Source organism: Sciurus carolinensis, chromosome X, assembly GCF_902686445.1.
Source record: "Sciurus carolinensis chromosome X, mSciCar1.2, whole genome shotgun sequence".
Taxonomy (NCBI): Eukaryota; Metazoa; Chordata; class Mammalia; order Rodentia; family Sciuridae; genus Sciurus; species Sciurus carolinensis.
The window spans coordinates 11,553,405-11,577,118 of NC_062232.1; the positions used below are offsets into that span (position 1 = coordinate 11,553,405).

General features: G+C 40.3%; 1 protein-coding gene across 2 annotated transcripts in view; it reads left to right on the forward strand.

The window, feature by feature from the left end:
- The window catches only part of Ca5b (carbonic anhydrase 5B), a 42,032-nt gene that overhangs the window by 8,924 nt on the left and 9,394 nt on the right, over positions 1 to 23,714 (forward strand). The window contains exons 2-6 of one of the 2 annotated variants that reach the window (XM_047535828.1): positions 3,181 to 3,375; positions 12,332 to 12,535; positions 19,996 to 20,114; positions 22,126 to 22,221; positions 23,074 to 23,136. In XM_047535828.1, the coding sequence (XP_047391784.1) occupies positions 3,234 to 3,375; positions 12,332 to 12,535; positions 19,996 to 20,114; positions 22,126 to 22,221; positions 23,074 to 23,136 (624 nt within the window). In that variant the 5' untranslated portion in view covers positions 3,181 to 3,233. The remainder of the gene's footprint in view (positions 1 to 3,180; positions 3,376 to 12,331; positions 12,536 to 19,995; positions 20,115 to 22,125; positions 22,222 to 23,073; positions 23,137 to 23,714) is intronic. The other variant, XM_047535830.1, reaches the window with a different exon arrangement.

A 23,714-nucleotide genomic window follows, 5' to 3' on the forward strand; every position in this document is an offset into this window, starting at 1 on the left:
CCTTATTCATCTTCTTTAAAAATATGGACATTACTGATGTGGAATTTACATAATGTAAAATTAACCTCTCATGCTGGGCATGGTGGTGCACAACTACAATCTCAGCAGCTCATGGGGCTGAGGCAGGAGGATCACAGGTTCAAAGCCAGTCTCTAAATAACATACAAAAAAGGGTTGGGGATGTGGCTCAATGGTTAAGTGATCCCTGGGTTCAATCCCCAGTACCCCTTTCCCCAAATTAACCTCTCTTAAGTGAACAATTCAGTGGCATTTAGTAATCATGGTGTTGTGCAACCACCTCTTCTATCTAGTTCCAAAACATTTTCGTCACTCCAAAAAGAAACCTGGAGCCCACTCATCAGTCACTGCCCATTTCCCCTTTCACTCTCCCCCAGCAACCAGCAGTCTGCCTTCTGTCCCTGCAGATTTACCCTAAGCATTTCATGTGCTTTCTTTTTCCCCCAAGTCAATGCATTTAACTTTCCAACAGATGGAAAACTCCCTGATTGCTCTCAGTGGTGACACACAGATGGTTTTAGATTGCTTTTTGGTGGACACCCAGGCTGAGCAAGATTTTTCAATCTTCAAAACTCAAGACCCAACAGAGGTTCTGCATTTCATATGGGTTTACAGTTCCAAGTGTCTTCCATTTTGGCATAGATTCCCTTCGAGGTAGAAGGGTACAGACAAAGCCATCTCTTTAAAAATGTGTTTGTTCACCAGTTTCTTTATGTGACAAAAGCGAATGATGATAGCATAGTCTTTAATTTAATCAGTAGTGATGCCAGAAATTAATATCATACTTTGTATGTGGCTTCTTTTGCTTTGGCATCATGTTTTGAGGTGTATCACATTATAGTGTGTCCTTTTTATGACTTTTGTCATCTTAGAATCACAGCATACAACACAGTACCTAGAACAAATGAAATGATACTAAATGTTGAAATGAAAATGTGCCCTGAGAGAATTCCCATCCTTGAGAGACTAGGTTAGGTTTATACACAGGTAGGTTCTTCTTTTAGATCAAACAGGACTTTGTGGATCCTTTAGGTCCTATAAGTAGAAATATGAGACTCTCCTCTTAAAGGACAAATATTTAAAAGTATATCAGAAATACAAGCTGGGTGTGGTAACTCACACCTATGATCCCAGACACTCTGCAGGAGGATCACAAGTTTAAGGCCAGTCTCAGCAACTTAGCAAGACTCTATCTTAAAATAAAAAATAAAATGGGCTGTGGGTGTTGCTCAGTGGTAGAGTGTCCCTGGGTTCAGTCCCTAGTACCTAATAATAATAATAATGATAATAGTGATGCAAGCAACTCATGTGGGCTGAGGGTGTAACTCAGTGGTAGAGCACTTCCTAGCATATTTGAGGCCCTGGGATCCCCAGTACTGCAATAAAATTAAATACATAGTAAAGCAAAACAAAATAAAAGCAACCCTACAAATGGGTAATGGTAGCATTTGAGAAAAGGAAAGAGCTTTAGTACTGTCCCCAAACATGCTGGTAGTCACAACACAGTTCTCTGTTCTTCCCCATCACCAAAGGAGCCTGCTCAGGTCTCTCATCTTACACTCCTGGAACACCTATTGTGTACCAGGAGCTGTGTCCCTAAGAAATGCAGCTATGATGCTGTGTCTCTAAGAGAAGCAGTCATGACTAAGACAGACACCATCCCTCCCGCCATGGGGCTTAGGTGCTGGTCATGGTCTACATTCCTGATCAGGTACTTAATTGAATACAGTAAGCACTCTGCCTAAGAAGAGTGCCAGTGCTGGGTTAACCTGGTGAGCACGTGGTTGGGGAAAGTTTAAATCAAGTGACTCTGGAGTTAGTCATCTGAAGGGTGGGCAGGAATCAACCAGACACAGAGGTAGGGAGAGCGATCCAGGGAAAGAAGAGCATCTTCACAGGCTGCAGAGGGCCTGAGGAGCTGGAGAAACTGAAGTCCACCTGGCTTGTGGGCAGGCAGGAGCACAAATGGCTGTGAGGCTAGGAGCTCAGTGGGGCCAGGTCTATGCAGCTGCAGCAGTCATGGTTGCTCAAATGGTATCCCAAACAGCTGTCTGAAGGCATCCCAAGTAATCACACGGAACACTTGAAAAATCTATAGTGGAATGAATATGGAATCAAGAGAAGTGATTGTTTTAAATTTCAGAACATGTTTATTCACTTGGGACAGGATTTTACAGGAAAAGTGGATGAAGCAATATTGGAGTAGTGGTACAGGGCTGGTAGGTGAGAAGTGTTCAAAGTTAGTATTACCATAATTTCAGAACCCCATAGTGGATACCTTGTAAAGCATCTCTTCTGAGACTTTCACTGTGAATGTGCACAAGGTGCACAGAGAGGGAGTTCAAGAGTAACTTTGTCCGTTTTTTACCCCATGTTCCAGGGCCATAACATTACAACAAAAACAGGCAAAGAGTCACAGATTGTATTTAAGCTTAGATTTCAAAACCACCCATGACTATTTTGGCAGGATATACTATTTTTTGGTTTTTTCTTTTTCTTTTTCTTTTTCTTTTTTTTTTTTTTTTTAAGTAATCCAAAAGCACACAATTGTTTTTATTTGGGCTGCCTGGAGGGAATTTTGACTATTGAATTCTTCCTATATGTAAATACCATGCTGGGCAATTAATTGGAATTTAAGGGAGTGAAAAAATGTTTTTGTTTGTTTAAGAAACCAGCCAGGCACAGTGGTGCATGCCTGTAATTCCAGTAGCTTAGGAGACTGAGGCAGGAGGATTGCAAATTCGAGACCAGCCTCAGCAATTTAGTGAGACCCTAAACAACTTAGTAAGACCCTGTCTCAAAATAAAAAAATTAATAGAAAGGAGTGGGGATGTGGTTCAGTGGTTAAGCACCCCTGGGTTCAATCCCTAGTACCAGCAGTCTTTTTATTCATGCGGATGAAGAGAATCTTTTTCTCTAGGCCTCAAATATTTGCCAGTCCTGAGCAAAAGGCAGAGCACATGAGTCAGTCATCTGGACCCAGTCTAGTGAGGGACCAATGAGTTTGAAACACAAGAGTGAATGAAACGATTGACTGTCTCTGGTCCTCCCCCTACCACAGGGTGTGAACTCCCAGTCTGAATGTTGTCCTACTTAGATGTTTCCACATGATTTTCTGTCTCTATTGTTTATAGCTTTTCCTCTTCTGCCCTCCTCCTCTAGGTTTTGAGGTTTCTGCAAATTATTTGGCAACTGACAGAGATTTCAAGCTAGAGATGGCGGTGATGAATAGCTTGAGGGTCATTCTTCAAGCCTCTACATGCAAATCACCGTGGAGAAGGTTCCAAATTCTGAGGTTCATGCCAGTGAGGCCCTGCAGTCTCTACACATGCACTTATAAAAGCCGGAACAGAGCCTGTGAGTACAAAAGCAAAATTGCTGTAAGAACTATGAACATAACTGTTTCTCTGTTGATCCTTTTTTTTTTTTTCTGGTACTGGGGGTTGAACCCTGGGGTACTTTACCATAGAGTTACCCTCCCACCAGCCCTTTTTATTTTTAATTTTGAGACAGGGTCTTGCCAAGTTGCTTAGGGCCATGCTAAGTTGTTGAGACTGGCCTCCAACTTGTGATCCTCCTGGCTCAGCCTCCCGAGTTGCTGAGATTATAGGTGTGTACCACTGTGCCAGCTTCTCTATTGATCCTATAAAGTAAATGTGGAAAGTCCTTTCTTGACCAGGTTCAGTACACTAAAATGATGCAGAAACTGGACAAGAAAGATGTCCAGTTTCAAACATCTTGGAACCTGATACCTTTCTTTATTTTAATGATACTGGTGATTGAATCCAGGGGTGCTCTACCACTGAGCTACATACCTAGCTCTTTTTATTTTTATTTTTTTCAAAACAGGCTCTTGCTAAGTTACTGAGGCTGACCTCCAACTTGTTGTGATCCTTCTGCCTCCTAAATCACTAGGCTTATAGGTGTGCACCACCAGACCTGGCTCAGAACCGGGTATCTTTATTGTTTCTTGTAATTATCTTTTTACTAGGGGTGATCCACAGACTACAGATTATTTCAGAGAATCTTAAGTTTCTGGAATTAATTTTTGCAAGCAGGTCAGTGGCTTCACACTCAGGGATATTCTAGCCAGATTACAAATCCCAGAGTTTATTCTAGCTGACCAACTTACTAGTGTATGTTCTGCTGTAAACACAGAAAATCAAGTGAGGCAGAGGTGGTCTCTCTCAAACCTCTGGTTCCTGTCCTGGGAATACAAGTTAGTGTCCACATCTGGATGCTTTGGGGATTCACAACCATGACCTTGACATAGTGGGTGGATCATTGTTGTTGGGAGCTCTCCTGAGAATGGTAGGGGGTTGAGCAGCATCCGTGGCCTCTACCCCCTAGATGCCTAGAGGACCCCCACCCAGTTATAAGAACCACAAATTTCTGCAGGGAGTTGGGGATGTAGCTCAGTGAGAGAGCACTTGCCAAGCATGTTTGTGGTCCTGGGTTCAATTCCTGCCACCACAAAAAAATGAAACAAAACAAGAACAACAAAAAAAATCAGCAGACATTGTCAAACAAGCTCTGGGGGACAAAAATGACCCCCAGTTAAAAACAGTTGAGGTGCTGGGAGAGGATGTGGACATTGTGGAAAGATGAGTTTGAGTTTATGGAGAGATGAAGTGGCTAAGCATATCATTCAAGAGAAATTTTTCATGTTTTCCATTATTAAAAGAAACTGACACGAAATTTTCAAATGTTGGCTTACATCCAGGTCTAGATTTCTCCATTTTTTGTTTACTCTCTTTTGCCCCATATATGCATAATGCAAAGAATGGGTAAGAATTGAATGCTTATAAATTAGTAATGTTAATCTAGCTAAATTCAAGGGCTTGACACTGCTTCATAAATATATTTTTATTGTAAGTTTATTTTCTTTTCGTCCACATTGACTGTATTCTCATTAAAATAAACTGGCCTGAGTCATAATAAATTTCTGGTTGTTAGGTGTGGCTTCCTACCAGCATGCCCACATCCTACTCAGACTGGCACTCCATGACCTAAGGCTTAAAATGGAAAAAATTAATCATATTTAGTGAGTTACTAAGGTTTGTCTTTTTTTTTTTAACAGAAAGTTGAAAGTTAAACATCTGAAGTCCAGCATGCTTGTGTCTTTAGGGCAGTTTACTCCTTTTATTGCTGACAAAAAACCAAACAGTGGTGGCTCGGGGAGGTGGAGCTTCACTAGATTAATTTCCTGCGTCATAGGACACAATCTTGTTTGCAAGTTGGTAGGACAAATGGCATGGTCCCCATGTATTTGACTTTTAGTATACTGCACTGTCCTGACTTGTTTTCACTCAGAAGAATATTATGGCCTTTGTTTTCTCACTGAGCATTTCCTCTTCTGATATCCTGACCCCTCGCCTGCTTAGCTGTGTAGACAGCACTCATTGTTTTTGGCAGCCCAGTAGCCCAATGAAAGGCCCAGAGTACACTGGACCAAGAACCACCTAAGATTTTAAGGGTTACAAAGTCATTGTTAGGACTTACTTAGCATGGGTGAGGCCCTGATTTTGATTTCCAAAAACAAGAAGAAAAAACCACCCCCGACACAAAAAAAACTCTTTAGTATTAGTAAATTCTACTAGTATTACTGCTATGGTTACTAATTCTACTAGTACTATGGTTGTTATCATTAAGTTTATTATCATCTTTTTTATCATCATTGTCTCGGTGCCTGCCTCGGGTGTTTAAATCTGACCATTTTAAGATGAGATGAAGCAGAATAAGGAATAAATCAAATAGGAGGTTGTGACAAATTCAGAAAACAACGTTTTAGGATAGCCTTGAGATTTGTGCCTTTACCTTCGTTCCCTGCCCTCCCACCAGTAATCATTGGCTGTCAACTCAAATTGCTGTTTGCTACTATCTCAAGAAGCAGTCAGCACTGTTGGGGACTTACAGACTGTACACCTGTTACCCACGATGAAAATCAAATCAGTTTCAATTATGATACCATCTAATGACATTTAGCCTAATCATTACATTACAAAATTTAGGTATAAGATCTTGGACCATAGGAAAATGAATTTGATAATTTAGTACTTCTTAATTTAATGAGATATATCAAGAATATAGTCTAGAATGAAAATGGTATATACTTGTAATTATTATAATGATTTTTTGGGCAGTACTGGGGGTTGAACCTGGTACACTTTACCACTGAGCTACATCCCCAGCTATATTCCTAGCCCTTTTTATTTTTAATTTTGAGACAGGGTCTTGATAAGTTGCTGAGGCTGGCCTTGAATTTGCCATCCTCCTGCCTCAGCCTCGCAAATTGAAGGGATTATAGGCATGCACTACTGTGCCTGACTTCCGGTGATTCTTAATGTTCATGATCTCCCTACTTTTAGAATGATGAGAAACATTTTGGGATAACTTGAACTAGAACTGCAGTGTACAAAATGTAGCCACTAGCCCCATGTGAGTATTTATATGTAAATTTAAATTCATTCATATATTATAGCTACATATATTTTGTATTTACCACACTGGATATTGCCATCATCGGAGAAAGTTCTGATAGCACTGATCTATATTATAATTTAACAGTTACAATGTTTTTCTATTATTTCTCTATTTAATTTTGAAGAATACAAATAAAGCCTGGAAAACATTATTAAAAAGGTTGGCAGTGTTTTCTCAAGGAACTCTGATAATCCCCTGATAATTTAGATCCAGGATTTCCCAGACTGTCATTAATATCCAAACTATGGTTCCTGTGTCCTGATGAAAGAAAATTTGAAGTCAGACATGAAAAGCCAAGCAAAAGAATTTTATCACGAGTAGAGGTAAAATAAGGCTAAAGCAGAGAGCACTCTTGAGAGAGAGTGGGGCATCTCTGAACAGAGAACAACAAAGGAGACAAAGCTGCTTCCAAATTTATTACCATTTGATATTTTCCAAGGGTTCACCTTCTGTACCCTTCACCAATCAGGAGACCTACTCCTCTTCCACATCTGGTGAGAGAGGTTTTTTTTTTTTTTTTTTTTTTGGTACTGGGGATTGAACCCAGGGTGCTCTACCACTGAGCTGCATCCCTAGCCCTTTTTTGTATTTTATTTAGAGACAGGGTCTCACTCAGTTGCTAAGTGTCTTGCTAAGTTGCTGAAGCTGGTTTTGAACACTATCCTCCTGCCTCAGCCTCCCAAGCCACTGGGATTACAGGCGTGCACCCTGCTGATGGGGGAGTTTTTAACCCTACTTGGTCCTCTTCAGAACTCTCATGGCAACCATCCCATTAAGGGGCCTTCATCTACAAGTCAATCCTATGTTAGGTGCTGGGGTCAATGACTGGACTCATTTCATCTCAGTGCTCCTGAGCTATTATTGAAATTTCCCTTCTGAAACCCACTGAGAAACCTATGGCCATAAATCCTAACATCACAATGACTCAATAACCCCATTGATCTTCCTTTCTTGACGTATTTCTTAATTGGTTTCCTTTGTTTCCACCTATTTATTCTCAGAGTTAGCATACCTGTTGTTGTTCTACAAGCTCTTGATTGTTCATTAAAACTATTCAGAGAAACCCTGTGACCCTACTATGTTATTGGTTCACATTTCACTGCTCATCACTAACTGCTATCTAACATGCCTGCTTCAGGTAATCCTGCTCCCTTAATCTGTAGCCAATGTAGGTTTGATGTAAATAATTTATGCCTTCATTTCTCAAATTTTCATCATTTTAAAGTAGTGTGTGTGTGTGTGTGGTTTTTTTGTTTGTTTGTTTGTTTTTGGATCCAGTGACATTTTTCCAAGTGCTATCTAGTCTTACTTCTGGGAGCTTTAGGAGCTTGTGCCAGGACTGCTACATTCTTCCTAACATCTAACCTACAGTGGCCTGATGGACTCTTTTATTTCAGAGATCCTTTGGTCTCTTCCAGTTTTGGTTTAACAAGAGAATGGGTGCTGAGAAGTCAGAGCAGCTGAAGGGATGATTAAACTTAGGGTAGGCTGGTCAGGGAAGGGGAAAGAAATGACTTTGAGAACCTGGAAGAATTGAGAAACAGGCAGATCTGATCATGAGATCCCAGGAGGTATTTGGATAAACCAGCTTGCCTGGTAGAGAGATGATGGGTTTAAGAGTGGACAGCCTGGTATCGACTCTGATTTTTCTCTATCAGTAAAATAAGCATTTGGGGCTGGGGTTGCGGCTCAGTTGCAGAGCACTTGCTTAGCATGTGTGAGGCACTGGGTTTGATCCTTAACACTGCATATAAATAAATAAGTAAACAAATAAATAAATAAAATAAAGGTCCATTGACAACTAAACTTTTTTTTTAAATCTCATTTTAAAAAGATTTAAAAAATAGGCATTTAGTGCCTCCTCGGTGTCTGGTACCAGGTTTAGCCCTGGAAGCTGCAGAAAAAGTGCGGGACATGGGCTCCACAGGCTTGGAGTTGACACAGGTCCTTTGAGCAGATCAAGCAAACACACATTACTTGAGGAATTCAGGGTGCTAAATGGTGTGAGTGAATGTAGTGTGAGTTTAAAAAAGCAAAGAGGAGAGTGGCTGGAGAAGGTGTCATCTCAAAGAGAAGATATGAAGTGGAAGGTTTCCTAGGTGGGAAGGAGAAAGAAGGGAATCTAAGCACAAGCAAAGAGAGCTCAGTCTGTGCAGGCTGGCAGTTGTAAGAAGAGTAGCACATCGAGGGTGGTGGCATGGCAGGAGAAGCAGCAGGGGAGACCAGTGCTGGTGGGGAGGAAAAGGAGGAGGAGGAGGAAGAGGGGGAGGGAGAGGGGGAGGGGGAAGGGGAAGAGGAGAAGGAGGAGGAGGGGAAAGAAGAAGAAGAATGGGATAAATGAGAAAGGCTTGAATGGGAACACCTGGGCCCTTGGACACAAGTTACAGGTTGATGTACATTTGTTAACATGAAGGCACCGTGGCAAAGCTGATAATTTAGGGAAACTGCTGAGGGTCAGAACACAGGAATCCAGGGGTGTGAGAGAGGAGGGAGAGCCCCCAAGAGCCTGCATATGAAGTCTGGGGAGTAGTGGCCTGAACTTGGCTAGTGGTCATGGGCAAGGCAAGGAAGAAATGACCCTGAAAGATTCTTCAAGAAGAAAGAATGTGATCAGTGGGGTAAGAGGAAATAAAGCAAGAAGAAGAATCAAACTGCCTTACTGTGTTCAAGCTGCTATAACAAAATACCTTAGACTGGGTAATTGATTCATTGCTTGCTACTATGGATTAAACTCAGGGGTGCTTTACCACTGAGCTACATTCTTAGTCCTTGCTAAGACAGGGTCTTGCTAAATTGCTGAGGCTTACCTCCAACTTGTGACCCTCCTGCCTCAGCCTCCCAAATCACTGGGATTACTGGCATGTGCCACCATGCCAACTAAGCTATGAAATTCCTTTTTTTTTTTTTTTTGGTACCAAGAATTGAACCCAAGGGCACTTAACCACTGAGCTACATCCCCAGCCCTTTTTATTTCATTTTATTTTTATTTAGAGACAGAGTCTCACTAGGTTGCTTAGGACCTTGCTAAGTTGCTGAGGCTGGCCTTGAACTTGAAATCCTCCTGTCTCAGCCTCCCAAACTGCTGGGATTATAGGCATGCACCATTGTGCCTGGCTATGAGATTCTTAATGACAGTGTTATTTTGCTCACTTAAGCCATGGTTGATACAATCACTATCTCTGTTTATTTCATTTTTTCTACATAAGAAATACTTGAAAATAAAACCTCTGTTAGATTACAAAACAGCTTTCTATTTTGAGGGAAAATATGAGCAACTACCAGGAAATCATTTCAATCTGTTTTTTGTTTAAGTGGAGGAAGAGAAGGGGAGGAGGGAACAAAAATGTGAGCTAATCTTTAGAAAAACAAGCCCTTGGCAATGCTGACTTCAATAAGGGGACAGTGACTAAGTCACTCCACTTCCAACGGGAGATGGTCTAAAGAAGGAGGTGGTGAGGGGAAGGAAATCCTGCTGGAAGCTGAACTTGTAAACCAAAGTGCATAAATTGATGGCATTATGGTCATGAAAGGGCAGTTGAAGGAATGGGACCAGTTTTCTTATGCTAGTTAGTTTGCATGGGTGTGAGAGGTGATGCTTTCCGTCTGGATGAAGTGGGTCAACAATTAAGGATGACGAGAACATCATCTTAGGGATCCGACCACTATTCCAGTTCTTCCCTAGTGTTCAAAGACCGTCAACATCTGGCTTTGAAGAATGTAAATTCTCTCATTATCAGTCATACTCTGAGCATCTCCGAGGTGAAGATCTGTGGTCTCTTTGTGCCAGGAATCTTTGAATGTGAATTGGGGCTGTTAAGGATTTCCAGAAGATTAAAAATCAGTGTGAGCTGGGTGCAGTGGTGCATGCCTGTAATCCCAGCTTCTCGGGAGGCTGAGGCAGGAGGATCACAAGTTCAAGGCCAGCCTCAGCAACTCAGTGAGGCCCTAAGCAACTTAACAGGACCCTGTCTCAAAAAATAAAGAGGGCTGGGGATGTGGCACAGTGGTCAAGCACCCCTGGGTTCAATTCCTGGTACAAAAAAATAATCATTGTGATTTGAATCAAATGTAACTCCTCCCACTCAACAACAGCAATTGGATAATCAATAATAAAATTAAAGGACATATATTTAATAAGGCAGTATAAGGTGACACTAAAAGGAGGAAGATTTCACTTCTGACCACAAGATTGCATTCTCATTAGATTATAAGATGATGTATTATACAAGTTCATATGCGTTTTCTATTTTATAGTTCTGAAAACAGAATGTTCTGGATCTTCTCTAAAGTAAATTCTTGTTCTTCATAAGTTCTTTTAGACTAAGGTGGGGAAAAAAATCAAAACTGGATTTGGACAGCTCCAGAGATGAGAGTACTATGTTTTGTGAAAAAAAAAAAAAAGAAAAAATATTGTGCATTAGCACATAGCTTTTACCTGTGAACAAGAACTTTTCAATTTTGGCAGTATGGACATTTTAGCCAGGATAATTCTTGCTTGAGGAACACATTCATCCTATGCTGTGAAGGGCATTTGTCAACATCCCTGACCTCCATTCACTATTGGTAGTCCCTCCCTCCAATTTGGCATCCAAAATAGTTTCCAGATTGCCAAATGTCCCTCAGGGGCTGAACCATTCCCACTGTGGAGAATCACTGGCCTACACACTCAGGAGAGCTAGATGTTGATAGTGCTGGGGCACTTTTGCCAAAACAAAAACAAACAAACAAACAAAAAAACAAACCAAGACTAAGATCCTGATGTTCAGTTTTGGGCCACTATCAAAGGAAGTGGAATGCCTCCTCCTAAGAATAAAGCAGAGGCAGGTTTCTGTTCTTTATGAAAACAGGATGCCCCTGCCACACACAGGGCATTAGACTGGATAACAGAACAGCTACTTGCATCGAATCCTTTCTCATTCTTAGTGCTGGGGCAAGATGCAGGGGGCCACTGATAATGACTTCTGTCCATTCACATTTCTGGTTGGTTTTGATTCTACCCATCCATGATGCTTCTAAAAGACTGGGAACTGGACCACCCCAAACCACTAGACGGGGTTCCATTCATCACACGTGGGTGTCTCAACAGGTCTCTGCTAGCAGGAAGTCTGCTGATATTTATTGCTGCAGAGCCCTGGGACCTGATTCTGTGGGAAAGAGTCAACCTCAGTCACTTCCTCAGTGTCTGTGGGGGACGAACCATGTGTCCACACCATAATAGATGATGTCCACATTCGAGTGACAGGCCAAGAACTTGAGGGACCTTAGCACTGTTGGTATTCTCCCCTGGTCCTGCAGGGCGGCTGCCTGGTTGCTGGTGCAGAGGTGAGCTCAGTGTGCACACTGTGCATGTCAGCGGTTTCCCACTAGCCACCCAGCTGAAAACAGCACTCGATGAAAGTTTGCTTTCCAAAATTCTTCCCCCATTTCCTTGTTGAAAACGAAGTCTGCCACTGGAAATTAAATTGGCTTGGCTTTGTGTTTAAAGCCATTTTGGGGAAGGGGGACTTGGGAAATTAGCAATGAAACAAAGAAACTAACTTGCAAAAACCCCATTTCCACCTGGCACTAATGGTTTTTTTGTTGCAAGGGGACTGACAACACTTGAGTTCAGGTGACATTAGTAGGCAGACTGGGACATGTTGGCTTTTCAAGATGGCAGACGTGAGCCCCTGCCAGGTGCTCTCTGGCCTGCCTCTATCCTCTGCTTTAGACAGTTGAGGCTCTGAGTTGCTAATTCTGAAGACTTCCAGTTGCCTTTGGCCTCTGTGGGTTCTCCACAAGTGGGATTGCCTTCTGCTCTTGCTAATGGCCCTACCCTGCTCTGTCCTAGTGCATCCACTCTGGGAGAGTGTGGACTTGGTCCCTGGGGGTGATCGACAGTCGCCCATCAACATCCGGTGGAAGGACAGTGTTTATGACCCTGGCTTAAAACCACTCACCATCTCTTATGACCCAGCCACCTGTCTCCATGTCTGGAATAATGGGTACTCTTTCCTTGTGGAATTTGAAGATTCTACGGACAAATCAGGTGAGAGTGAGATCTGGCGGTCCTATTTGCAGTTAAAGGAAGAGTGTCATATCAATAGTAGTCACATTAAACTGTCTCTGTGGCAGTGTGGACCCCTCTGTTAGCAATGGCATAGAACCCTTTGGTCTTACTTTTTGAATGTAAAAAAAGTCCCTTCTAGTTTTTATTCACATTTTCTTTGATTAGTATAACTAATATTTTTATTACTAAATACACATATCTCTATAGATCTATAATTGCTATAGAAAAGAGGATGTCAAATTGACACTTTACCAGAAGTTTATTTTGTATGTGGATATTGAATATGTACTTTTTTTCTGCTTGTTGACTTTACATAGTAATACTCTTAGTCATATTTAACTTGTTAGATTGTGGTGCTGGGGATCAAACCCAGGGCCCCTACATCCCTAGTCTGTCCTTAAGGTCTTAAGTGTCTCCACAACCCCATTTTCTACTTTCTTCTCCAGGCTATGACATGAATACCAAAACTCTGAGTACCTTACTTACATATCTCAAATAAGAATTGCTCATTTTTCTTCTAGATTCATGGGCTTTTTTCTTAATTTTTCCAAAACACTGGAGTGTATTCCCTTCTCAACTGGAAACCGATAATATTATCCTGTATATTAGAATCCCCCAAAGAGCAAGCTAAATTCCTGTGTTCCAGATAACCATTCTGTACTCTGGCAAGCTCCACTTGTTTCACTTGGAACTCTACCATTATATCTGCCAGAGCTAAACTAACGGTGTTATGGTTTGGATGTGAGGTGTCCCCAGAAGCTCACATTTGAGACAATGCAAGAAGGTTCGGAGGAGAAATGATTAGGTCATAGCCTTAACCTAATCAGTGCATTAATCCCTGGTGGGATTAACTGAGTGGTAACTGGAGGCAGGTGGGGTGTGTCTGGAGGAAGTGGTTCATTGGGGGGCATGGCTATGGGGTATATATTTTGTATTTGGAGAGTGAAGTCTCTCAGCTTTCTGATCAACATGTGAACTGCTTCTCTCTGCCACACTCTTCCACCATGTTCTGCATGTTCTGCCTTACCTCAAGCCCCAAGGAATGGAGCCAGACTTCTATGGACTAAGACCTCTGAAACCATAAGCCCTCAAATAGTCTTTTCCTTCCCTATGATTGTACTGGTTGGGTCTTTTAGTCACAGCAGCAAAATAGCTGAGTAAAACAAATGGATAGACCCAACTATGGTGAGCCAACTCTCATACATTCATTCTGGATGCAGGGTAGTTCCTTTAAGTCTCAGACCTGTCTAGGTCCCTGGTAATCATTTTTCTTTTCTTCTGAGGATCCTAGGTGTTGGTCAGCTTTTAAAGCCCTTGGTAATCTAGGGACCATTTGTTGCCAATATGCTATTGCTACACTGAGTTAGAAATCTTAGAAGTTGTTTAATGGGTTTCTTAACAGTGTGAGTTAAGCCCAAGAGCTTTCTGGGCAAACAGCTGTTTGTTTTAATTTTTAGTCTTTTTCTTTTGAATGACAGATTTAAGATTTTTTTCTGTGTGTATGGTATTTGGGATCAAACCCAGGGCCTCATGCATGCAAGGCAAGCACTCTAGCACTGAGCTACAGCCTTTTTATTTTGAGACAGAATCTCACTAAGTTTCTCAGGCTACCCTTGAATTCTCCTGAATAGCTGGAATTATAGATATGTACCACTGCACCCAATAGATTTAAGGATTCTTATCCATTCATTTGAATGAAAAATTTCTGATGGAAAACAAATGAACCATATTTTCATCATAATCACTCTTTTAAAAACCTAAGTCATCTCTTGATCCTACCTTCCCTAGGTGAAATTAATTTCTTTTTAAAATTTTTTTTCTACAAAATGTGTAAGAAAAATTATAGAGAGGTTGAAAATATTTCATTTGTTTCGTCTGAAAGAACTAAAACTTAGAGTCCCTTTTTATTATGCTTTAATACTTATTTTCTGTAGGACACCAGTAAGTGCCTTTCTCCATCTCTTTTTTCCTTTCAGTGACTGCCTCTTATTTCCAGTTTTTTCTTCAGTGCTATTTCTCCATGCAGTTGCAAAACAATCAATAGCATTCAAAGAGGGGGGAAAAGAGTAAATGAACATGAAAACATAAAAAATAAAGAAAAAGCAAAGATCCTAGACATGAAGACAAGCAAGAAACTATTCCAGAAAAGTTAGAATCTAACATATATCAATGTCTGTGAGTTTCAAAAAACAAAAAAAACTACAAACAAACCCTAAGAAATGTGCTACTACAGTGTGCTTTATGAAGATCTGGAATAAAATGAAGGAAAAGGAATCAGGAAAGGTTTGTAACAAAAGCATTATAACAAACCTTATGGAATATAGCTAAAGCAGTACTTCAAGGGACATTTATAGATGAAAATGCCTGTAACAGAGAAGAAATTTCTCAAATCAGTAACCTAGCTTTCCACCTTAAGAAACTAGAAAGAGAAGAGCAAACTAAATCCAAAGCAACGAAGAAGGACATAATAATTAAGAATAGAGCAGAAATCGATAAAATCAAAAGTTGGTTCTTTGGAATGATCTACAAAGTTGAATCCTTTAGTTAGGTGGACCAAAAAGGGGCGGGCTGGGGGCGGAGAGAGAGAGAGAGAGGGAGAGAGGGAGGGAGGGAGGGAGAGAGGGAGAGGGAGAGGGAGAGGGAGAGGGAGACGGAGGGAGGGGAGGGAGGGAGAAGATTCAAATAACTAAAATCTGGAATGAAAATGGGATAACACAATCTCCCTTACAGATATTAACAGATTTATAAGAAGGTATGTGCACATCTCATGTCACTCTCTTCTGGTTATTTATTTTTTTACATTTAGAATTATTACATTCTGTAAAATACATGAAATGAGCAATTACAAAATGCAAATCTGGTTATTGCTTTGTTATCTGGTTCCCTAGAATGGGACACAGTTACTGATTTTAATAAGTGCATGTGAGAAATAAGAAAATATTATGGGGAAGGGTGATAAATTATCCCTGGACTGACATGGATGATCCTTGTAATTTATCACCTTCCCTGAAATTCCTTTTAATTGACAGTCGAAAGGCATTAAATAGAAGGAGAGGAGGGGAGAATCCCTTTGTTCTCCTCCTAAGGGTGCTGCTTCCTGTCCCAACCTGCTTTACTCCATGGTTTTACTGGGCATCATAGGCAGGCAATGAACCTAGTAAGAATGCTTTCATAAACATTTTAAGTTCTCCTGCCCTATTTTTGGTTCTACATTTACTTTAAAAAATAATGATGTTTTGGTAAATTTAGAGTTGGGCAAACATCACTTCAATTCAATTTTAGAATGTTTCCATTACCCCTAAAGAGTTTTCATGCCCACTTCCTGCATTCTTTTTTTTTTTTTTTTTCAGTACCAGGGATTGAACCCAAGGGTACTTAACCACTGAGCAACATCCCCAGTCCTTTTTATTTTTAATTTTGAGACAGGGTCTCACTAGGTTGCTTACAGCCTCACTAAGTTGTTGAGGTTGGCTTTGAACCTGCAATCCTCCTGCCTCAACCTCCTGGGCTGCTGGGATTACTGGTGTATGTCACTATGCTGGGCCTTTCGCTTTTATTTGTATGGGTTCTGTGTGTTATCTCTCTCTTCATCATGTCTCTGCTAGCTCCTTCATTTGCACATTGAAATGCAAAAAAAGGGAGTGCATATTACAGAGGTTGCTCACTGGGAAACAACTCCATGTTATTTTTTTCCGCATTTTTTATTGATGCATTATAATTATACATAACATATTCCATGTTAGATTTTTTATTTTTGCTATCTAAAATATTTTTACAAGTTTAACCCTTTCTCATTTTAGAGCACATAAATAGCAAAATACCAATGTCAAATACATAAGTATATATTTATTTGATACATCTTTTGACCTTTCTTTCTTTCTTTCTTTCTTTCTTTCTTTCTTTCTTTCTTTCTTTCTTTCTTTCTTTTTCTCTCTCTTTTTTTTTTTTTTTTGGTACTGGGGATTGAACCCAGGGGTGCTCTACCACTGAGCTACATCCCTAGTCATTTTCTTTTCCTTTTAATTTTGAGACAGGGCCTTGATAAGTTGCCATATTGGCCTCTAACTTGAAATTCTCCTGCCTCAGTCTCCCAGGTAGCTGGGATTACAGGTGTATACAAAAACACCTGACTTGTTTTCCTCTTTAATTTACTATCATCTGTCTCTCTTCTCTGTTCCATCCTGGGTGACTATACTTCCCCTTCTCCTCCACTCATCTGCTATACCCAACCCCACCCTTTCCCTTTCCATTTGTTGAGGTTACCAGTGATATCCCAATTAAGTAACCTGACAGTCTTGACAGTCAATTTCTTTAGTTCCTGGCTTTATTGTGAATCTGCTAAGTGCCAGACACACTGTGGCAGGAGCTCAGAATAGAAAGAGGAAGAAGTGATGGACCCCACCTTTAAGGAGCTAATAGTGTGGTGGGGAGACAGACCCTAGGAGAGACAATGCTATTGCATACTGCTAAGTGCTGTGACAGTGTACACATGAGTCTGGGGAGAAAGATTCTTGATAGAGATGACACCTGGGTGATCTACATGGAGGTAGAAGTGTGAGGTGATGTGATTCTTGTGTTAGGTGTTACTGTGATGTAATGTGTAAGAAGGAGGTGACAGAGAGCAAGTCCAGAGGTAGGCAAGAGCTGATCCATGGTGAGTTTTGTAGACTGTGCTCATAGCCTGGGAATCTGGGCACAATTTGTCTGGGTGCTCCAGCTCCAAGTTTCTCATTGGGCTGTGATGGAGTTATCAGTTTTGGTTGGGGTCTCATCTCAAGGCTTCTCTGGCAAAGGAGCCTCTTGCAAACTCCCTCAAGTGCCTGTTAGCTTGATTCTGTTTTTCTCAGAACCTCCATTCCTGGGTGGCTGATGGCTGAAGGCCACCCTCATTTCCTCACCATGCAGTCTTTCCATGGGGCAGGCAAGCAAGTGGGGAGTCAGAGAGGGTAAGCAGAATGGAAGCCAGTCTTTTTGTAAGCTCATCCCAAAAGAGACACCTTCTTACTTTTGCCCATAGAAGCAAGTCATGAGCTCCTGCTCACATCCAGGGGAAGGGATTACACAAGGTTGTGAATACCAGGGAGTGGGGATCATTGGGTGTTGAGTTAGAAGCTGCTGAAACACATGGTGAATGATGCAGCCAATTCACTGAAACTGAGGGTTTTTTCCTACAAAGTATGTGGTCTTAAACACATTACACAGTAGAATACCCCCCTGTCTCATCCTTCCCCTATGTATGATTTATATAGGTATGGTGCCCAGCATATGGTAGGGACTTGCTAATTTTTCAAGGTAGTAAGTGCCAGAGTCAGATGCTGAACCACTAACCTCTTCTCTCCCAGTTGTACGTACAGTTCAGGGAGGGAATGAGAATGAGTGAGACTGGGAGTGAGGGACATGGATGGCAGAGGTGGCCATGGTGAAGAACTGGCAGGCCTACTTAAGGGGGCAGCCATTTTTCCCACCAAGCGTGTAACCCAGGGGGATTGTGTGCCCATCATGGCCATGACATTTAATTCCCATAAGTTGGAGATATAGGTTGGCCAGTTTTAAATATTGGCAACTAATTTGAAAATTTGTTTAGTAGCATGTGCACTAATACTATGTGGGTGAATCAAAACTCACCTGAAGACCAATTCTGCCCCTCAGCCACCTGTTGGTGACATCTTCTCTCTGCCCTGTTCATCATCTTTGGAGGAGACACTCAGTAAGGGTCTTGGAGATGTAGCCAGGATTGTTCTAGGGACAGGAGAGGAAAGTTGACCTTTAACCTGAGACCAGAACTTCAATTTTGTTCAAAAGATTGGATTCAGTATTTGCCAAAATCATGCTCACTATTTGAAGTTGGTGTAGAAAAGTAAGATTTTTTGAAAGATATTTTATTTTGACTTCAGTTCATTTTAGTACTGTTCTTCTATTACCCTAGTGAATCATGTGGTATTATTCTCTGCATCTCTCCTGCCCCCTAAACATAATAGGTCACTGGTGTCTTCACTTGCCTCTTACAAAACTGATTTTTAAAGAAAATTATGTAAGAATCTTTCAAAGCCAGTAAGATACATAGCAGACCATTGCATGATACATCCAGTGTTATTTGGTCCTTGGGATTGCTGTACTTGATCATTTGTGCACATAAAATTCACCTGAGGATCATTAAGATGAATAGGATGGATGGCTTTAATGATGTTATATTGGTTTGACTGTGTTCAGATTTTGCCAGGGTCTGATCAAGTAGAGGAAATGACAAACTAATATGCCTTAGCAAATTCAAGGGGAAAAAATCAGTACAACTCAAAGTCCAAGGAAGGGCGACTTTAAAAGCTTACTTTTTCTGAATATTTATTTTCTCTATAATATATTAATTTTACTAGTGTCAGAAAAGTAGTCTTGTTTAGCATATTAATTATTCAACATTGTAAAGCCAGCAGTAAAGTGTATAGATGATTCTCATTGTTCACTCTGCTCAGGGGAGATAAATGATCATTTTTATGCTTTTAATTCACAATAGTTATGCATATTTATGGGGTACAATGTGATGGTGGGTGTGTGTGTGGTGCTGGGGATTGAACCCAGAGTTTTGCACATGACATGCTAGGCAAGCTCTCTACCACTGAGCTACATCACCAGCCCCCTTTTTGTTATTTTAAGATAGAATGTTGCTAACTTGCCCACCCTGGCCTTGAACTTGTGATCCTCCTACCTCAACCTCCCAAGTAGCTGGGCTTATAGGCATGTGCCACCATAGACCACATGTGATGTTGTGATTTATGTATCCATCATGTAATGTTATATCAAGCTAATTAACATATCCATCACTTCACATACTTACTCCTTTTTGTAGTGAGAACATTTTAAAATCTACATTTTTATCAATTTTGAAATATACAATACATTATTATTAACCATGGTCACTATGCTGTGTAATAGATCTTGAGAACTTATTCCTCCTGTCTCACTGAGACTGTGTACCTTTTGGCCAACATCTCCTGGGCAATAATTTTTGACTTGCAAATTTCCTATTTCATTTCAATGAAAGGGAAAGAAACATTAGTATCTCCAAAAGTTAAAAAGCAAATTGTTACTGTATAAAAAAGAGAGTATTTTTTGTCCCTGTATTTGTTTTATTGAATTGGGTTGGATAAATATGCTAAGAGAAACTTGCATTTTATTGTGCACCAGAGAAACTATAGGATATAAAAATAAGTCAAGAATTGGCCTTTAACAGTTGCACGTAGCTTTGGTGGTTAAATCTTAATGTCATTTGATCTTGCCCTTATACATGTATTGACTGCACAGAAATCAATTTATAAATATTTGTATATAGTGTAGTGTGTACTCCATTTCAGACAATTCACAAAGATGGTCCACCTGCAGGTTCAGCCTTTTCCCTACCTTTCCCCACAGTGTAAGTAGCTACCCTTGAATTGTTGAATGTTTCATTTCAGTGATCGAAGGAGGACCCCTGGAACACAACTATAGACTGAAGCAGTTCCATTTTCACTGGGGGGCAATCGATGCCTGGGGCTCTGAGCACACTGTGGACAGCAAATGCTACCCAGCAGAGGTATGTTGAGAAGGTCGGGAACTGAGACAATGGTGGAGAAGTGGGGATAGTTCTAAGGTTTCTAGTTCTAAGAAGTTAGCAGGAAAGATGAGGTGGTTCCGATAAATTCTACATAGCTTGGTCAGGGACATATTTGATTATTTGCAGCCTAGACATGTAAAAATTATGTACATGTGAAATAGTATGGTTGAAATGAAACTTAAGATTCTGAAACTGTCTGACATGGTGGCACACACCTGTAATCCCAGCTACTTGATCTGCTGAGACAGGAGGATTGCAAATTCAAGGCCAGCCTGGGAGATTTAGCAATACCCTCAGCAATTAATTGTTTCAAAATAAAGAGTAAAAAGATGAACCAGGCACACTGGTGCATGCCTATAATTCCAGTGTCTTGAGAGAGTGAGGTAGGAGGATCACAAGTATGAGGTCACCTCAGCAATTTAGTGAGACCCTGTCTCAAAATAAAAATAAAAATGGCTGGGGGCCTGGGGCTGTAGCTCAGTGGTAGAGTGCTTGCCTTACGCAGGTGAGGTACTGGGTTTGATCCTCAGCACCACATAGAAATAAATAAAGAGGGGTGGGAGGGGTGGGAGGGGTGGGAGGGGTGGGGGGAAGGGAAAAATAACAGAATGAATCAAACAACGTTACCCTATGTAAATTTATGATTACACAAATGGTATGCCTCTACTCCATGTATAAACAGAGAAACAACATGTTTCCCATTTGTTTACAATAAAAAAAAAGACTAAAAGGAAATTCATTCACACATTAACAATATTTGTCCCTGGAACTGAATTTAATGGGGGAATTTTTGACTTACAATTATGTATTTTTAAAATTTAGAGTGATCTTGTATTGCTTTAATATTATTTATGTATTGCTTTTAAAATCATGATTGTTAGAATCAGTTAAATCATAATTTTAAAAGTAAAAGGCATTCAGTAATTTTAGAGCAAAAAAAAGAGAAATAAATAAAGATATCATATTGTGTCCATCTACAACTAAAAAACATCCTTTAAAAAAAAGGGCTGGGGAAGTAGCTCAGTGGTAAAGCAGCACTAGGTTAAATCTCTAGTACCAAAATAAAGAAATAAATAGGACTGGGGATGTAGTTCAGTGGTAAAGTGCCTCTGGGTTCAATTTCCTGTACCACAAACCAAAACAAACAAGCAAATCCAGAAACTGAATTCTTCCAGAATTCTAAACTAGGCTCAAACTATTGCCCAAAGTACTAATCCAGGCAATGGTGCACAGCCACAGGTTGAATTAATCCAAATGAGAAATGTGTGGCTTAAATGAAGGCTCTTGCAATAGAAATAGAAATAAAAACATGTATTAAACATTTCTGAAATAAAAACACTAGGGCCTGGAAGTGGGATCCTCTTCAGGAGAAAAGAAGACAAAGTTAACCATGACCTTGAGGTGTCTAACTCGGAGGCTGGGTGATAATGCAGTCACTCATGAATGATAGATGAGGAATGATTTATGAGGAAATATAAAGAGAGCATAAGGAAATAGAATTTCTTCTTACAACTTTCCCCCTAATTCTGTTTGAAATGTGTTAAAAATGAAAACACTTTGTAAGTGGTCATCCTGCCAAGAAGAAATCTGTCTTCAACTCCTGTCTAATTTCCATAGGGAGGATCTCTTTCTGTTAGTATTTAAACATCCTCTCTCTCTTAGATGCAAACAGACTTTGGATATTAGTATTTCATGCAAAATCAAGATGGGAATGAACAAATGTTGATTCCTTACTGAATGTTACTTTGATATGTGAATTTATTTTTCTCTATTAATAAATCCCTCTCTTCCAAAGTAATATTAATTGTTCTTGCCTAAATTTTCCCCGTTTTCAATGTCTCATTTTACACCTAATTGTCATATGCTTTTTTAGTAGCTTTATTTGGGACGGAGAAACACGATTAGATGTGTATGTTGAATGAGGCTGTCCGTTTACTTGGGAGTGATCCTGTAGGGTTATATGTTAAACTCACTTTGAATGATGTTTCAGCTGCACTTGGTACATTGGAATGCAGTCAAGTTTGAAACCTTTGAGGATGCAGCACTGGAAGAAAATGGTTTGGCTGTGATAGGAGTATTTTTAAAGGTAAAAAACAAAAAACACCCTATCAGCTTTAAACAATGTCTTGGTTTCAAGAAATGAAAAGATAGCTGTGCACTGTGGTGCATGCCTGTAATCCCAGAAGCTCTGGAGGCTGAGGCAAGAGAATTGCAAGTTCAAAGCCAGCCTCAACAACTTAGTGAAGCCCCAAGCAACTTAGTGAGATGCTGTCTGTAAATTAAAAAATTAAAAAATGGCTGGGAATGCGGCTCAGTGGTTAAGTGGCCAGTACCAAAATAATAATAATAATAATAATAATAAATTAAAAAATAAAAGGGCTTGGGTATGGCTCAGTGGTTAAGCACTCCTGGGTTCAATCCCAGGTACCAAAAATAAAAAAGATAGAACATTACAATATAGTTTATTTATTTTAAGAGTATTAAGTATCAATATTCTGGTAAAATAATGCTTAAAAACACAAGATTATTATGAATTATTTCAAATGATATAAAAGTGCACAACATTATAATCAAAAGCCATCTGTGGCAATCGAGCCCTTGAAATGTAGTTAGTGCAAATGCAGAATAATTTCTAATTTTAATTAATTTAAATTTCAGTGTAAGAACTTAATACTTACTTAGTGTAAGATACTTAATAGGGGCTGGAGGCACCTTTCCCTGCAAGCACCTGGCCTCTCAGCAAACAACCTACTCATTTGTTTTGTATCTAATTGAATTCAGTGATGTTTATAACATTCTCCATTATCAGCTTAAGTCTAGTTTCAGTCCTGTGGTTTATTTACATGTAAACATCAGGTGGTTAATTTTAATTCCCATTCTGTTATAGTTTCTACAGTGAAATGTCGGTTGTTATTAATGTTTTCTCTTTGTTCTTTAGCTAGGCAAACATCATAAAGAGCTACAGAAGTTGGTAAATACTTTGCCATCAATTAAGCATAAGGTAATATTTTTTTCTAAGTCACTTTTTTTTCCAATCCTAGAGTGGAGACATTAGCAGGCACTTTGCACCAGGAAGTATAATTAAGTGAACTGTGTTCAGGTGCTCTTTCAACACTGCCATAGAAGGAGAGTTGGCAGGAACTTGTGTTAAGAGATCCCCTGGCCCTGGGTTCCATTGCAGGGCACGGATGTGATTGCATTGATGGGCACTGAGCTTTCTGGTTTTGCTGCCATGCCACTGCGGACTCGAGACTCAGGAACATACTACTTTCCCTCCTTTGTTCCTGACACCAGTGCCTTGCAAGTCCTTGTGAAAACACCCAGAGCAATCTTCTTTGCTATATAGGGAGGAAGCAAGAAAAGTCCCATAGAGACTTGATTTGTCTGGCTGTAAAGAACAATGACCCATACCCCTTTTCTAGTCCCCAAGATGAAGTTGTCCACAGTCAGCATCCCAAAGGGCCTGCTCCCTGGAAGTCTGTTTGTCATTCCTTTCTTCTCTTTCCCTCCCTTACTTTCCATCTTTCTCCTTATCCACCCCCCTCTCTTTTCCTCTCTCTTCAGTCCAGAATTCTGGCT